The 16,926-nt window shown below is 43.0% G+C and overlaps 1 protein-coding gene across 1 annotated transcript in view; it reads left to right on the top strand.

Moving 5' to 3' along the window:
* The window catches only part of Dnah9 (dynein axonemal heavy chain 9), a 328,862-nt gene that overhangs the window by 122,529 nt on the left and 189,407 nt on the right, over window positions 1–16,926 (top strand). Inside the window, 4 exon segments of the mRNA XM_050162584.1 lie at window positions 2,872–3,082; window positions 7,479–7,606; window positions 9,192–9,300; window positions 9,987–10,134. Coding sequence (XP_050018541.1) covers window positions 2,872–3,082; window positions 7,479–7,606; window positions 9,192–9,300; window positions 9,987–10,134 — 596 coding nt within the window.

Consider the following 16,926-nt stretch of genomic DNA (forward strand, 5'->3'; position numbering starts at 1 on the left):
GTTTCCTGCATCTCTTATGGCCATCCCCAAGCCTGGCTTTTCACGAGTCTGTTGTTTTCACATGCAATTTTGCAGAATTTGATGGTTACAGAGTGTGCATCATGTAAAGTCCTAGAAAGGACTGCATGCTAACAGGTTCAGCTTGCAACAGAAGACAGTTGTCACAAACAACAACCAAGGCTTCTGAGTACAAAGACACAGATGACTCTTCCTGTCCGATAATAGGTTTGCAAAACACATGGGTATCACCATAGAGTTCACATGTGGGTTTTGTAATCTGTCTCACATGTGATTCCCCCAACAACATGAAATAGATGATACAGGGGCAATCCACTCTATGAAACGAACCTTTACAATACAGCACAGGAAGGCCTTTGATGAGGGAAAAAGGGTGCCCCATGAAGGCATGTATGGCAAAGATCTTACAGAAGGTATTTCCAACACACCATATGCTCATTGGTGGAGATTAAGCCCCGATTATGTAAACACAAATTTAAGAGTGAATTGGCACCAACCCTTTCGGTTGCAATAAGGTACGTGTCTTCATCGCTGGAATTTCATTTTACAGAAGAGAGAAAAGCATGACCTGCTCCTCTGCAGCAAGTCGATTCAGCCCCACTCACCATCTTCTGCCTTCCAAGTTCAATGGGTAGACTGACTTTTAAAGTAAAGGAAGGCAAGATTGCCTTCTGTTTAGGGTAGAAGGGGCCAACGAAGGGGTGTGTGCAGGAAACATAGAAGTTATACAGGCAACAGCGGGAAGCCCAGTAATGTCAAAGGAAAGGGCATTTGGGTGATGGGAACCAGGGTAGAAGATTGCAGCAAGACTGGAGGACAGTAGGGGACCGTGATAAAGAGGGCTCTGAATGTCAGGGTGAGCATGCTCCACTTCAAGTGGTTAACCCTAGGATGCACCCGCTTCAGAGAGAGGAGTGAAACTCTCAGAGGATCATACAATGTTTGTAACTAACAATGTTGCCTTAAAATCAGGGCGGGTCATGTCTTTCCGAACTCTTTGTGGTCTTGTCAAGGCATCTAGCACCCCAGCACCTGCCAGTTCCCCCATCTTTTTCCCTTCTAGAATCCTATCTTTATTTTTGTCAATTGAACGACATTCTGTTTTCTTCCCCCTTACTTCTTTTCCATGACTCCTACTGATAAGATGGAGGCTCTCTGCTAAAGGTCCTTCAGTCAGAAGACAGCATTCCCTACATCATCCCCTACAGCAACCCGTATAGCATCCCCTACAGCATCCCCTACAGCATCCACTACCTTCTTTCTATTTGCTTTCCCACTTCAGATTCTAAAAAGTAATTCCTCAAAAACTGTCCCATGGAATCCTTGTTGAAGCTTATGATCCCTAAAAAACTCATATTTTAATCACTCAGAAGCAAGGACAATAGCTCATAGAACTAAAAGAAGCTGAGGGACACGCATCACAACAATTGTCTGAGAATACGGTAGAAGTATCAGATCCAGCAGACTAGAAAGAATTGTGGGATAGGCTACCCTTCGACAGAGCTTCTACAGGGGAAAGCATCCTCCATCTGGAAAGGAATGTGTCCAGACCGGAAGGACTCAGCCCTGAGCAGGGTGAATGCCATAGGGTCAGTCAGAGATGTATCCTGGTGGGGTTTCAAGGGTCGGGAGCAAAGAACGTAACTTTTCTAGCTGGGGGGTAGAAGAAGTAGTACAGTAGACTAGGGAACTTCAAGTTCAAGGGCATACCACCTGCATTGTCTCAGGTTGGCCCTGCAGAGGGCCAACACGGTAGGCAGCAACGGCAGAAGTGTGTTCTCCAAGCAAGCACACACACCTCAGTACAAAGCCAGCGAGAGCTGGGTGAGCATGCGCAGGAGCCTCCTTTCAACAGTCATCACGTAAGAGTGCCATGGGGTCTCACAAGAAACCCTGGTACTTCTAATAGCATGTCCCCAAGTGACCTACAAGCCACTCCCTAGGCCCCACCCCTTAAAGCCCTGATGTCCTTTAGCAAGCCAGCTATCCAATAGTAAAATAGACAAGTAGCCACTGCGATACTGCCAAGGGCTGTGATCCAGAAAGGGTGCCTTATAAGCAGGACACAAAAACATGGAAACCAGCATCAGAGAGGAGCAACATCTCTCTGCTAGAAATGTACATAGTAGGGGCTGAGAGATGAAAGGTCTGGTTTGAGTCAGATGGCCAAAGGGATTTTTAAACTAGTCTAAGGAGTTAGGACTCCATCTCTGAAGCTATCGGTAGCAACCTATGGGGCAGAAGGATGGCAATAGCTTATATTATATCAGGCCTTAATTTGGTGTCTAACTGGCTGCACAGTGGTTTGGATGCTAACCCCGTCTCCATGAGGTTCTCTGACTCCATCCTCTTCAAACCATCCAGCCAACCACATCACAATCCATCATACCGCAAACCTGTGTTTACACTGTCATCCTCCAGCCCCCATTTCCCCAAAATATCCTTCCTGTGCATCCTCTGGACAAACCCCTAGTCACCTGTGGAGCCCTGTTTCAAAGCCCTTCTCTGTAAAGCTTTCATTATTCTTGTCATCTTCCAACCCACAACACTGCAATACGTGTGTTGGAGCATTATCACCTTGTTCTGTGGTTTTTCATTGTACCTTTCTTCCCTATCAGACTGTGGCAGCCTATTGGAATGCCCCCCATCTGGTACCTTCTTTGAACTTAGTTGGCCAGTGATACTGACCTGGGTGGATGAGGGACACATGAATAAGTGAACCGTGATGCTCCTTGCATTTTAGACCCCACCATGCTTGTGCCCAACATTACCCCACCCTTGACTTCACACACCAGCCTCACTCACAGAGCAGCTGTTGGATGCGCATGACAACCTGTCCCTTTCTCCTCCCAGGTGGTCCAGCTGGAAGAGCTGCTAGCCGTGAGACACTCTGTGTTTGTGGTGGGTGGTGCCGGTACTGGCAAGTCACAGGTGCTGAGGTCTTTGCACAAGACCTACCAGGTCATGAAACGTCGCCCCGTGTGGACTGACCTCAACCCCAAAGCTGTCACAAATGATGAACTCTTTGGCATCATCAACCCAGCCACCCGAGAATGGAAGGACGGTAAGAATGAGACTCTCCAAGACAAAGTCTTTTCTATCCGTAGAGTCCCTTGTCAGGCTCAAAGGTCAAGGGGTAAGCTGAGGAGAAGATACTGAGTTAGGGGCAAGGCACCACAAATTAGAGGAGCATTAGAAAGGAGGAAGCCACTTTGGACTGAGAGAAAAGCTTAACTTTCCAAATGCCCCTCCCCTGAGAACTCTTCTAGCCCCATTTTGTAAAGATCCTTTATAAGTTAATGGCACAGCCCCGAGTGGCTGCATTGCCTTGCGTGGATTCAAGAGATAGCTCATGGCTCATTCTTAAAGAAATGGCACCTGCCAGCATCTCACAGAGGGCTTTTCCCTGCTACCGGCACTGACCTAGCATTGATGGAGAAGGTGCCTGCAATGGACTAGAGTCTGGACCCGGTCCCTAGTGAAGCAGGCGGTAACCTCTCCACCCTAGAAGGATTTTGCCTTCCGTATCAGTACAGAGGACCACAAACCCACAAAACCTACAGTCTGGATGAGGAGATGTCAGACTCTCCTAAAAGTTCAGTGTCTGACTTCATCAGAGCCAAACTGCCTGATCTTTAAAGAGTTTCAGAGACCCAGAACAAGTTAAGTTGCTGAGCTGCGACTCTGATTTTCATTTCCCTGTTAGTGATGGTCTCTGTCTTAATTGCTTTTAGTGCTCTGCCTCTCATGGTTTGTTTCCCTTTGTTATTTTGTATCCGTGTGTGAGAGTTCATATACACAGGCATAAGCCACAAAGGCAGCACCTCTACTTGTGACATCTAACATGTGTTGTGGTGCTAATGCCGGGCCCTATCATGTGTCTACAGAACTCCATGCTGCATCCTACCATGCATTTTTTAAAGGCCATTATGTGTATGTCTCACTCCTGCAGCAGCTGGGATCCCTGTTCATTTATAACTCTGTCTAATTTTCAGCTGCAGATATAGTATCATAAATTTGTTCAATAAGGATTCTTTTATATTAACATTTTTCAGCCCATCTGGAATTTATTTGGTGGCTTAGTATGAGACAGTCATAGGAAAATCAGCTTTATTTCCTTACAGATTGGCAATTGGCTGTGGCAGTACCGTTTATTAAATAGATCATTCTTCCCATCTTAGCCTATACACCAGTTTGTCGCATATTGAACCCATGCACACCGAGTTGGCTCCAGGGTTTCCAGGCTGCTCCGCTCTCATATTTTCCTGTTCCTAAACTAGCTTCACTCTGTGCCTGTGGCAGCTGTTTTGAAGTAAATGTTACAATCTGCCCTCACAATTCTTTGTTTCGTTTTTCGAAACAGGGTTTCTCTGTGTAGCCCTGGCCATCCTGGAACTCACTCTGTAGACCAGGCTGGCCTTGAACTCTGGGATTCTCATGCTTCTGCCTCCTGGGTGCTGGGATTAAAGGTGTGTGCCACCACCCCCTGGCTGTAATTTTCTTGGGGACTCTCAAGCATTTATTTTCCCGGATTAAATTTGAGCTTGATATTATAATTCAACATTTTAAAATTTGCTGTATTTCTATTTAAATCTATATTAAATATATACGTTATGTTTAGGGAAACTGGAAGAGACAATATAGTAATCAAGAATTTATATTCACTAAAAAGCATAATTTTGAAGTGAATGAAATATAGACTTTTAGCAATTTTTAGAATTTACTAAAGATGTAGTAGGCTATTTTTCTATACCCTTTTTCTAAATCATATATAGGTTCTAATAGAAAAAGAAGTGTACACACAGAATTCTCAGATATATCATTGAATTAAAAATGACACATAGTTATTCAATTTTGCAGTCTGTAAATAGAAAATATTCCTTTCTTGTTTGCAAGGTTCATGGTATTGTTTCAAAAGTTTAAAATTCAGTTTGCTTCACAGAAAGGTATATTGAAATCCAAAGTCTCATTTTATAGACCCCACTCTCTGATAAAGCAACAGAATTAGAATTAACTAGCAAAAAAAAAAACCTCAAACAATCTCCTACTTGAAAATCAAGAAATGTTCTCTACACTTGAATCAGAAGGAAAATCAAAGTGAAACCCACAGTAAAATTAATGAATGGGATGCTTCACACGGAGTCTGTAGAATCTTCTGAATCTGCAGATCTGAAACCTAGAAGGACATTAAACTCTATCAAAACAAGCAACCTGGGAATATAGGAAGTTGTTATCCATATTGAGCAATTAAATTATACCTAAGGGAAGTGAAACTAATAAAGTCTGAAATTAGTCAGAAGGAAACAAACCAACAAACATAGAAAAATGAATATTGGTTCTATGTAAAGATCAATAAGTTCATTATGAGTATTCTTGGTAGGGAAACAGTATATAATATGTGTGTACATGCCCATGTTCATGTGTGAACATGTGCGTATGTGTGTATGTGTTTGTGTGTGTGTATGTTTACATAAAGAGAAAGGACAGGCCTGGAGAAGTATCTCAGTCATTAAAATGTTTGGCTTGTGCACACAAGGCCCTGAGATACATCCTCAGAACCCACATACAAAAGACAGGCAGTGGCACATGCTTGTAATCCTAGTGCTGAGGAGGTAGAGAGGTCTCTGGGCCTCGCTAGTCACCTAACCTTGCTTACTTAATGAGCTCCAGGCCAGGGATGGACTTGGCCTCAAAGAAAAGCAACTGGTTTGCACATAAGAACACCACCCAAGGTTACCCTATGTTCTTCACACACACCTGCACATGTATGGGCATGTTCCTCCACACACACCTGCACATGTATGGACATGTTCCTTCACACACATCTACACATGTATGAACATGTTCCTACACACACCTGCACACATATGAACATGTTCCTCCACACACCTGCACACATATGAACATGTTCTTCTACACGCATCTGCACATGTGTGAATATGCTCAAATAATTTTAAGAAAATGCCAATGAAGCAGTAGAAATAATGTTTAAAAAGAATAGTTGGACAGATAACATAGTATCTGAAATTGATGACCCCTAACAAAATGTAAATTAGAAATATTTACTCCATAGCAAGTAAGGAACCCGAGTAAACTAATGAAAATGAAAATGTAAAAGTTATAGAAGGACAAAAACAAATCATTTCAAACCATAAAAAGGTGGCTCAGAAATCATTATTTAGATCCAGAATAATTTGATACCAGCTTTTATGTAGAACCAAAGGAAAATCACTGTCTTATTGCTGCAGATGCAAAAATTCTAAATCAAATAACAGCAAATAGAATTTAACAGTCCCAAAAGAATAGTTGAGTTTTACCAAGTATAGTATACTCTTTGGAATATAAAGGCCAATCAGTCAATTGTTTTTATAAAACAGTAACAGAAAGCATTGTCAAAAGAAAATAAATTGATCAATAGAGAATAAACGTTAAATAGCCACCTCTAGCAGAAAGTCCTAGGTAAAAAGGGATCAGATGGGAAGCCCCAATATGATGAAGACTCTGTATCTAAAGCCCAAAGCAAAGTCAACCTTTCTGAGTGCTTATGCATAAACCCTCTCTGTTAAGGAGGGGGACAAGCCAGGGGAGCTTCTAGTCAAATTTATTGTTCAGCCTGCTCTGTGGGCTCAGAGAATGCAGTAAAGCAAGGAAAACAGAATATATGGTATAAATTGGATCAAAAGAGAAAAATTGATTTTTCTTAATTCTGCAACTCTACAGTAAGAAAAGTCTAGAAGACTTTATTGAAAAATCACTGGAGTTAATAAGACAATTTATTAAAGGTAATTGAACATAAATATATATAATTTAGTAACCTTTCTCTCTACTAGCAATAGTTAGCAGAAAGTGAGAACACAAAGGAGAAATCTCCATTCAAATTAACAGAGAAGCCTATGAAATATTCAGGAATATTCTGGCCAATGAAATAGATTTTAAAAACTATATAATTTTAGTGTTGGCATAAGACAATACCTGAACAAAAAAATTTAAAGATAGACCCTGTCATTTAGTAGGAGAGTTTAATACAAAAATTAATCCTACCCAAATTAATACACAGATTCTGAGGTAATGACAATAAGAATAAGAGGGATAGTCTCTCACAAACAAGATTTGCGAAGACTCTGATTACAAAGTACAGAAGCTTCACCTTGCAAACCTTGCTGGATAATTCTCTTGTGATGCAGTCACTTGCCGAGATGATTGTCCGAGTCCCTTGTCACTTAAAAACCTGAACTGCCAAGAACTACTGCACTGTTCCCTCCTGATGTTCTGCTGTTAGTCTGGACCCCAGAAAGAATGCGCCCCAGACGCAAGTGTCAGGTTCCAGGTAGAGCAAGATGCAAAGCTGGGCCTGCCCTGCCTGGTTGCAACTCATGAGTGTTGTAGCCAATGCCAGGAAGCTGTGTCAAGAGAGCCAGGGCCGGTGCTGGAAAAAAGAAGCCATCTGTGGTTCCTTACAGGACTCTTCTCTTCCATCATGAGGGAGCTTGCCAACATCTCCCATGACGGGCCCAAGTGGATCTTACTAGATGGTGATATAGACCCGATGTGGATTGAGTCTCTGAACACTGTCATGGATGATAACAAGGTATCATGATGGGGGGGGTGTGCATGTAATCCGCATTCATCTGGGGGAGGACCCCACACAATGTTTCATCTGGAAAGCCAAATGTCCAATGAGGCAGCACACCTGAAATCCTGATTCCATGGGATGGCCAGCCCAGAGTGAGCAGCCATCACTAGTGGCTTCAGTGAGACACCCTAGAAATACCTTACCTCACATGCTTGAAAGGACCTGCCATTACTTGCCCTACTGTTGGTATTGTTTGCATGTCTTTCAGAATCTCCCATCTGTGGGTTCCTTTAATATTTAGAGCTGAGAAGAATCCTAGTCAGCCGTTCACATCTGCGGGATGATAAATGGCTGCCCCAAAGAGTAAATGTTATTTCTTACAGTGGAAACTAATGGCATCTCAGCAAAATGGTTCTTAGGCTGGTCTCCGCTTCTAAACTTGTTTAGATAAAAAACCATGTCCAGATTGGAAGTCTTCAAATGGCTCCAGCATTCACAGAATCATTAAGATAAATGCATGGTTTCCCAGTGGGGCCACTTAGAAGAAGGAGCAGAAATATAACACCAGAAGTCCCTTTCCTTTTATAGTTTTATTGTTCCAGTATGGTCTAGTTCATTCAAATTATCAACATCAATTTGAAGCATTTAAATAACCTTTGTCCGGACACACGGAGAGGCAAGGGTGCGAGTGGGTGAGGTGCAAAGGAATAAAGAGAAAGGGTTGTTGCAGAAAACACTTGGGTGTGGTGGCACACACTTGTAACCCAGCACTCAAGAGGTGGAAGCAGAAGAAATCTGGATGTAAGGGCATATCGTGAGTTTGCGGCTAGCCTGGGCCACATAGTGAGCTCTGAGGAGTATGGAGGAGAGGTGGGAAACGGTCCTGACCATGTTTTGTGCTACTGTGCTGGAACACTGGAGACTGGAAAAGACATTTATTTGACTCACTCTTCCAGAGGCTGGAAAGTCAAGGTCAGGAGGCCATATTCTAGTCGTGTAATCTGAGATAGACAGGAGAAGGGCAAGAGGAAAGAAAGAATAGACCTCAGGCTCAAGCCTTTGTGTTCAGCATTAATCCATATATGGGGGTGGAGGCCTCAGGGTCTCAGGACATCTGAAAGATTCTAATTTTTATGCTGTTTGGGGAACATTCTCAAGGTATAGCATATCCATGTCTCCAGCTGAAAAGAACCCATCAAATTCCAGTAGTGACCAATACATCTGCATTATCTACCTCTTCTTCACTGTGACTACACAACTGACAGAAGAAATTTAAGGGAGAAAGGGCTGACTCCCATCAGTTTCATCACGGTGAGAAGACACACCAAGAGCAAACACATGGGGACGGGTCTCCACATCTGAGATGGAGAGCACAGGACTGGAATAGCATCCTGATGTAACCTTCTCAGGACTCTGCTGTCCATGACCCACCTCTGCCAGGCAGATGCCAAATCCCAAGGATTCCATAACCTCCCAACAGCACTGCCAACTGAGGACAGAGTGTTCCCATGAGCCTATGGGGGGTTTTCACCATCAAACCATCAAACCATGACAGCATCACAGTTCCATCCTAAGTGTCTATCCCTCCTGTGATTTCCAGGTACTGACCCTAGCCAGCAACGAGAGGATTCCCCTTAACCCCACAATGCGTCTCCTTTTTGAGATCAGCCACCTGCGCACAGCCACACCCGCAACTGTCTCCAGAGCAGGTATGACCAACCCTTTTAATCAAGGGACTCAGGGGAGGCAGGTGCTTATGGGATCACATTTGCTTTGGCAGATGCTGAAGGAAGCTCTAGACAGGCGCTATGAACCTGGTCCTTCAAAACTCTGACCTAGTTCTCAACCCTTAAACCATGCCCCCAAGAGCAAACAGGCACCATGAGGCCCAGGCCACATGACTTTGTTCCTTCCGAAATGCTGTGTTGTGGGAAGGGAAATAGCCCCTGATCTAGGAGCTGACTGCCTCCCCTGCATGGTGATGTCTTGAATTAGGTTATATTCAGGCCAGATATCACCTCCTTTTCAGTAGAGACAAGCAAGCATCACCACGTCAGTTTAACTCTTGGTAGCAAGGGACAATATGATCTTAACTTCCCTCTGCCTTCACCCGATCAATTTATTAGCAAAGACTATTGAACAAAATACACCTTTCTGGTGAGACATATGATCAAACTGAGGGTAAGATGGTTCCTTTACAACACTACTCTCTCTTTGTCCATTACTTGACATTGGCCCTCAAGACCAAATCCATGTGGCCCTCTGACCTAGGTGAGGGCCCAGTTCTATGTCCAATCTTCTAAGCACTTTTGAACTGAGAGGTTGGCTTCCCTGGGGTGAAGAATCTATTGGCATGCATGGAATACGCATTGAACCATATCCCCTGTACACTCAGGGATCCTGTACATCAACCCTGCAGACCTGGGGTGGAACCCTCCAGTGAGCAGCTGGATTGACCAGAGGGAGGTCCAGACTGAGAGAGCCAACCTGACCATCTTGTTTGACAAATACGTTCCTACCTGCTTGGACACCCTCAGAACCAGGTAGGCCAAGACACAGGAAGAAAGTACATCAGCGCAGCCGTAAAGAACCCGCTGGCTCATAACTGAAGCCCTGTTGATGTTCTGTCCTGCTCTCAAAACAATGGCTCTCCAGCCACAGCAGTTAGCAGAGGGGAACACACATTAGGGTGGCCATATGATGTTTGTTGTCAGTCCAGACAGGAGCGGAGGTGAGGGGAGATGGGAGGAAGGTTTAAAGTGCTTTTTCTAGGAGGCACGTGGTTATGTCTGAAGGAGGCAACTGTCTGACAGGAGGCGATAGCTGCCAAGAGTTCAGGTTTGCAGAGCAGGCAGCGGTCCCTCCAACTGGCCCAGGGGTCAAGGATACACTTGTCAAGCCCAAGAGATCCACTTCCTGTTCCTGACTGTGTGTAACAATCACACAGATCAGATGTGATATGTCACCGGATCAGTCCTCCCAATGCCAGATTCAGTGAGTTCATTTTTACTTTGACCACCTGAATTAGTGAGGTTTCCACCCCTGCATAAGAGAAGTGCCCTAAATAATTAATTCCTAAAAAAAGAAAGACTTGTCTTACCTCTAGATCTGCAGTTTTAGTCCATGATTAGTTGACCCTGTTTTGAGGGTGTCTATAGAGACGCAAGGGAAAGGCATGTGGCAGAACCAAACCACTTATTTCACGCAGGGGCAGCAAAAGAAAGTTGAAACAAATCAGAGCACCATATATTTGCAAATCCACATCCCCAGTAACCTAAAGATCCTTCTATACCTCTCCTCCTAACTATTCTGTTCCCTCCCAATTGCAGTAAAATGGAGACTAGGCCACTAACACACTGGCATTAGGAAACACTCAAGATTCAAGCTATGACACCTGCTGTAACTTAAATAGACGTTCTAGTGAATTATGCTGAACTAAGCGGTCAACAATTACAGCAAGAACAGACCATGGGTGAACAAAAGGGCTCCCAGACTTGAGCCCTCCTTCTCTGTCATATAATTTGTTGGTTGGTATATGTGTTTATGTTCCATTTGATACTTTATTCTGGGACTTTGAGAACCATTACCATAATTTGGGACAAGAATGGCCACCAGAGATGATACTGATAAAAACCTACCACACAATGTCTAATTCTTTCATTGTGGGCCTGTCAAGCACATTGTGATTCCAGTTGCTCAAGGGGACAGAGGCAGTGGGGAGGGACAATTCCAGCATGCAACGAAGTCATAGGGGATCCAAACACTCTGGCTCTATATTCCCTGCCTGGTCCCACCCTAAATAATAGGTCTACCCACATGAACAGTGCATTCTGTACAACTAGAAACGGAGCTGGAGTCTACACATTGAGTTAGTAGCATATCTTAGATATTTAACCAAACACTGATTTTGATTTGGAGGGTTCATAATTATTTTCCACCTCTGAAGCCTTTGAAAGCCTTCAGGCCCTGGTCGCTCTGGAACCTGTGTCCTTTGTATCTGATGGCTCTCTGGAAGCCAGCAGACTCTTGAAATGGTAACGCAGTGTCTCATGTAAGCACCTTATGCAGCCAGAGTATCAAAGAAGGGTGAGGTGTTAGCAAGATGGGCTGGTGCTGTGTGACAGAACTTGTCCTGGGAAGACACAATATATATGGCTACTAACCCCAGGTGGGGAGTGCATGACACACCACCAATGTGTAACCTGTTGAACCAAGGAGTTTTATTAGGGTTACTTACAGGAAGATGGGTGTGGGATTTCTTTTTTTTTAATATAATTTTTTATTGAAAAAAAAATTCCGCCTCCTCCCCGCCTCCCATTTCCCTCCCCGTCTCCCTTTTCCTTCCCCCTCCTCCCTCTCCTCTCCCCCTCTCCTCTCCCCCTCCCTCTCCAGTCTGAAGGGCAGTCAGGGTTCCCTGCCCTGTGGAAAGTCCAAAGTCCTCCCCGCTCCATCCTGGTCTAGGAAGGTGAACATCCAAACTGGCTAGGCTCCCACAAAGCCAGAACATGAAGTAGGATCAAAACCCAGTGCCATTGTCCTTGGCTTCTCAGCAGCCCTCATTGTCCGCCATGATCAGAGAGTGGGATTTCTTACAGGAGCAGAAATGCCTCAAAGACAGCTGTCTCACCAAAGCCCACTCCAGAACCGTGACAGTTCACAAAAACTGGGAACTTTAAACACTGTGCAGCCCGCAGGCATTTCAAAGGTTGAAATGTGTGCCTTCCATGTGACTAGATTGATCTAAACTCTTCCAGGCAACTCAGATGGTTTCTGCTTCTTCTGAGACTGGTGGTCTCAGAGTCTTCTTTGCAGCTTGACTTGTCTAAGAACACTCTCCACAGTCTTCTCTGTTTCTGTACCTCTGAGAAGGAAAGGGAGGGACTGAGTGAACCTGGTCACTTTCAGGGGCTTCCTGAAGGGATTTCGAGTTGTTTATCTTCTGTCTTAAAGAGCTTCCCTGCAGGGTAGTATTGTTGGTTGTTTTCTCTTTTCTCTTAGCTCTTTGGGGGCCCACCACCCAGCTCTCAAATAAAACACAGGGAGTCTTCTTATCTTAGGAACACCCAGCCTTTGCTTGGCTTTTTTCTTGCCAGCTTTTCTTAACTTTAAATTATCCCATCTACCTTTTGCTTCTGGGCTTTTACCTTTCTCTGTTTCTTTATATCTTTTCTTTCCTTCTTTTTCTGTGTCTGGCTGGGCGACTAGCCACTGGAGTCCTCCTCTCCTCTTCTCATTCCTTGAACTCTCTTGCTTCCCTATCCCTCTTTTTCTCCTTCTTTTTACTCTCTCTGCCTGCCAGTTCCTCCTGTCCTTTCTTCTGCCTTGCTATTGGCTGCTCAGCTCTTTATTAGACAAATCAGATGTTTTAGACAGACAACATAGCCCCACAGAGTTAAACAAGTTCAACATAAAGGAATATGACACATCTTTGTATCATTAAAGCAAATGTTCTACAGCATAAACAAATCTAACACATCTTAAAATCATATTCCACAACAGGGTAGAATGGTTCAGTCTTCAAGGAAACTGCTATACAAGAGCTGGTCTCTCTTCATTTCTGCTGGAACCCTGTGTGACACCAACGTATATTAAGATGTTTTCTGTTTCGTTTTGTTGTGTATATTCATTGTCACATAAAAGCATTGCCACGCAATTACATCTGCTGTCCCCTCAGTGGATCTCCTTCTGTACCCCTTCACCCCCATGCCCATCAGTCCTCTTTGTTCTCCTAGCTGGGTTTCACCTCTACTTTCCCATCAGGAATGTGTACATGATATTAAGTGTTTATGTAAAATCTAGGAATTGCAAATGAGAAAAAAATATATAGTTGTCTTTCTGAGACTAGCTTAATTTGATTAATATTATTATCTGTAATTGCATTCATTTCCTTACAAAAAGCACAGCTTCATTCTTCTTTATGATACAAGAAAATTACTGTTATGTATCTATACCACATTTTCCCATCCATCCATTCTTCTGTTGCCAGACACCCAGGTTGAGTCTATAACTCAGCTATTGTGGACAGTGTTTCAACTCTGTGGTATGTTGACTTGGAGACCTCCCAGTGAGTGCCCAGGAGTGGTACAGTTGGGTCATATGGTAGGTGCACTATTAGTGTTTTTAGAAACTCACTTGTGGTTTCCATAGTAGCTGGACTGGTGTGCATTCCTACCAGAAGTACATGTAAGTGTTCTCCTCTTGTCCACATCTTTACCAGAAGTTGTTATTTGTTTCCTCAGTGACTGCCATTCTGGTTGGAATAAGATGAGCTCTCAGAATTGTTTTGATTTGTATTTCTCTGGTGGCTAGTGAAGATGAACATTTTTTCACATGTGTTTTGAACATTGTATTTCAACTTTTTAAAATTGTTCATTTCATTACTGCTTTTTTTCATTGAGTTATTTAGGGGTTTTTTTGTTTAGTTTTTTGAGTTCTTTATGTATTCTAGATAGTGATTCTCACCCAGATACATAACTAGAAAGGGTTTCCTCTCTCCCTGTTAACTGTCTTTCCACTGGATTGTTTCCTATTCTTCATGGAAACTTTACAATTTTATGAGGATCTACTTAGCAACCCCTGACTTTATTTTCTGAGCAATTGCAGTAGTATTCAGAAACTCCTTTCCTATATCTAAATCTTGAGATAGTTCCCTTTTTTTCTCTTACCATTTCAAAGCTTCAGGTTTTACAGTAAGGTAATTGATCATTTGAAGTTGATTGTTTTTCAGGTTAGTGAATAGGGATCTAGTTTCATTCTTCCACAAGGAAAGCTCCAGTTTTCCAAGCACCATTTCTCAAAGGAATTGTATTTCCTCCAATGTGTACTTTTGGCAGTTTTGCCAAAAACTAGCTGTTTGTAGCCACAGTGTGGGTTGATATAAGCATTCTCTATTGTATCCTATTGGTCTATATGCCTGCTTTTGTGTTCATAGCCTGCTGTCTGTGTCACTATGGCTTTGTAGAATAATTTGAGATCAAGTGATATGAAGTCCAACTATGTTATTTCTGCTTAAGATTGCTTTAGATACCCATGGCATTGTTTGTTTCAATATGAACTTTTTTTTTTGAGTTCTGTGTGAATGACATTGGAAATTTTATAGCTACTCCAATGAATATTTAGATGACTTTTGTAACATTTTCACAATATTAATTCTTTACATCCATAAGCATGGGCAGCTTTTTAGAGATTCTAAGTTCTTGTTCAGTTTCATTCCTAGATAGTTTAAGTTTTCATTATACAGGTCTTTTGCTTTTTTAGTCAGGTTATGCCAAGGTTTATTTGTAAAGCAATTGTGAATGCAATTGCTTCCCATTTTTCTTTCTCAGCATCTCGGTGATTGGTATTTAGGAAGGATACTGATTTTAATATTTTATACTTATTTGGGAATTTCATATATTTCAATTGTTTTTACTTCTTCCTCCCCAAACTCCTCCAAGACCAGGTTACACTTCTCTTCCTGTCCAATCGCATTCCCCACCCAACTTCTTGTTCCCTCTCTTTCAAAAAAAATCAAGTCCAGTTTTTGTTGTCAAATACTCTTGGGTGTGAGGCCTGCTCTGGGGAGTCTTTGTCCTACCAATGCCATGTGCTAAAAAGCAAAACAAAACAAACAAAAAATCTGATTCTCCCTCTCCCAGCAGCTATCAAATAACAATAACTCCTCATCCAGAGATAGGACTTTGTGCCCACCATGTTTCCTCCATGCTGAGATCTTGTCTGGTCTGAGCTCACACTGATCTTATGCGTGTGGTCACAATTATTTTTAAAACGTGTAACTAACTGGCCTGTGTACGTAGAAAACGCTATTTTCTTAAGCCATCCACCATCGCTAAATCTTGCGTTCTTTTTTGCCCCCATCTTCTGCTGTGATTCCTTAGTCTTTAGGGAAAAGAATAGACTTCCTGTTTGGGACTTAACCCTCCCCAGTCTCTTATTATATACTGAACCACACAGTCTCTGCGTTAATCACCATCTACTGCAAGAAGCTTCCCTGTAAGGATTGAGGGATGCGCTAATCTGTGGACACAGCAGTAAGTCATAGGAGTTGTTTGAATACTGTCTCCATTTAGCAAAATATTAGTAGGTTCCCCCTAAGGCCTATGACCCACTAGGCACAGGTTCTCAGCCTCAGTATGTTGCTGATTTTATATATTAATTTTTATCAAAATAATTTATGGGTTTTCTTAGGGAGTTTTTATATCATCTATAAATAAAGACACTTTGACTTCTTTTCCTAAACATAGCTCTTTCATTTTCTTCTATTGTGTTATTGCTGTAGCTAAGACTTCGGGCACTACATCGAGCAGGAGTGGAAAGAATGAACACAGCACCTCTGTCTTAATCCTGACTTAAGAGGAAATGCTTTGGGCTTCACCCACTTTCTATGATGTTGCTTATAGGTTTGTAATATACTGATGTTATTATTTGGAGAGATGTTCCTTCTGATGCCAGGTTTTTTTTTTAGAGCTTTTATTATGAAGACATATTGGATTTTGTCAAAAGCATTTTCTGCATCTCCCGGCGTGATCATATGCAAAGTTGGCATGGCTATAAAGCAAAAGAGGAACTGATGTAAAGAGGAGACATGGGCGGGGATAGAACTAGAATCCAATATGTCATATTTTGTGGGTTCCAATATCAAGTCCTTCAGTACTTTCCCAGGCTCCCAGATGCCTGATACACCCCTGAGTGGTTCTTTGCAAGGTCAGGCCATAGGTGACCGTCATACATCTGGGTAAGCTTCAGGAATCTGATTGTAATGTTGTCCCTTTTCCTAGGCAGGCCTTCCTAGTGTTAGCCACACCACTTGTTCCCCTACAGAGTCTCGCTCTAACCAGGCCTTTACTCACTGACTACTGTGTGAGGCTCAGATTCAAAGTTTCTTCCCAGTGGTCTAGAATTCTCCTAGGCCAGGGGTCAGTATAGATTACCATGACTATACCATTGCTCTGGGTTTCTCGAGAGCATGGTTTGCAGACGGTCTTATGTCTTATGCCACGCCACCTGACCACCAACTCAGCAGGAGTCTTTGTAAGATGGCTTTTCCCAGGCTGCTTCCCTATGTCTAAAAAGAGAGGATTCCCCTAGTGTGTCTCCTTTTTCTGCCATTGCAGCTTACTTTGGTCTGCCTCCTACCCCCATCCCATTTTCCAGCTCTCCAAAACATTTGCTTCTAAAAGTACAGTGCAGACGTCCTGAGGCTCTCAGCCGTAATTTGTGGCTGCTGCTGCCTGCTGTTGACACTCCCTTACTAGGGGAAGGAAAAGTACCTAAAGTGAGGCGACCCCTCTAGGAAGAACTCTGAGCTTTGTCCCCTGCTTTGTAAAGTCCCTAGT

This window comes from Alexandromys fortis, unplaced genomic scaffold (assembly GCF_014885135.2).
Source record: "Alexandromys fortis isolate MF-2015 unplaced genomic scaffold, M_Fortis_MF-2015_v1.1 scaffold_84, whole genome shotgun sequence".
Classification (NCBI taxonomy): Eukaryota; Metazoa; Chordata; class Mammalia; order Rodentia; family Cricetidae; genus Alexandromys; species Alexandromys fortis.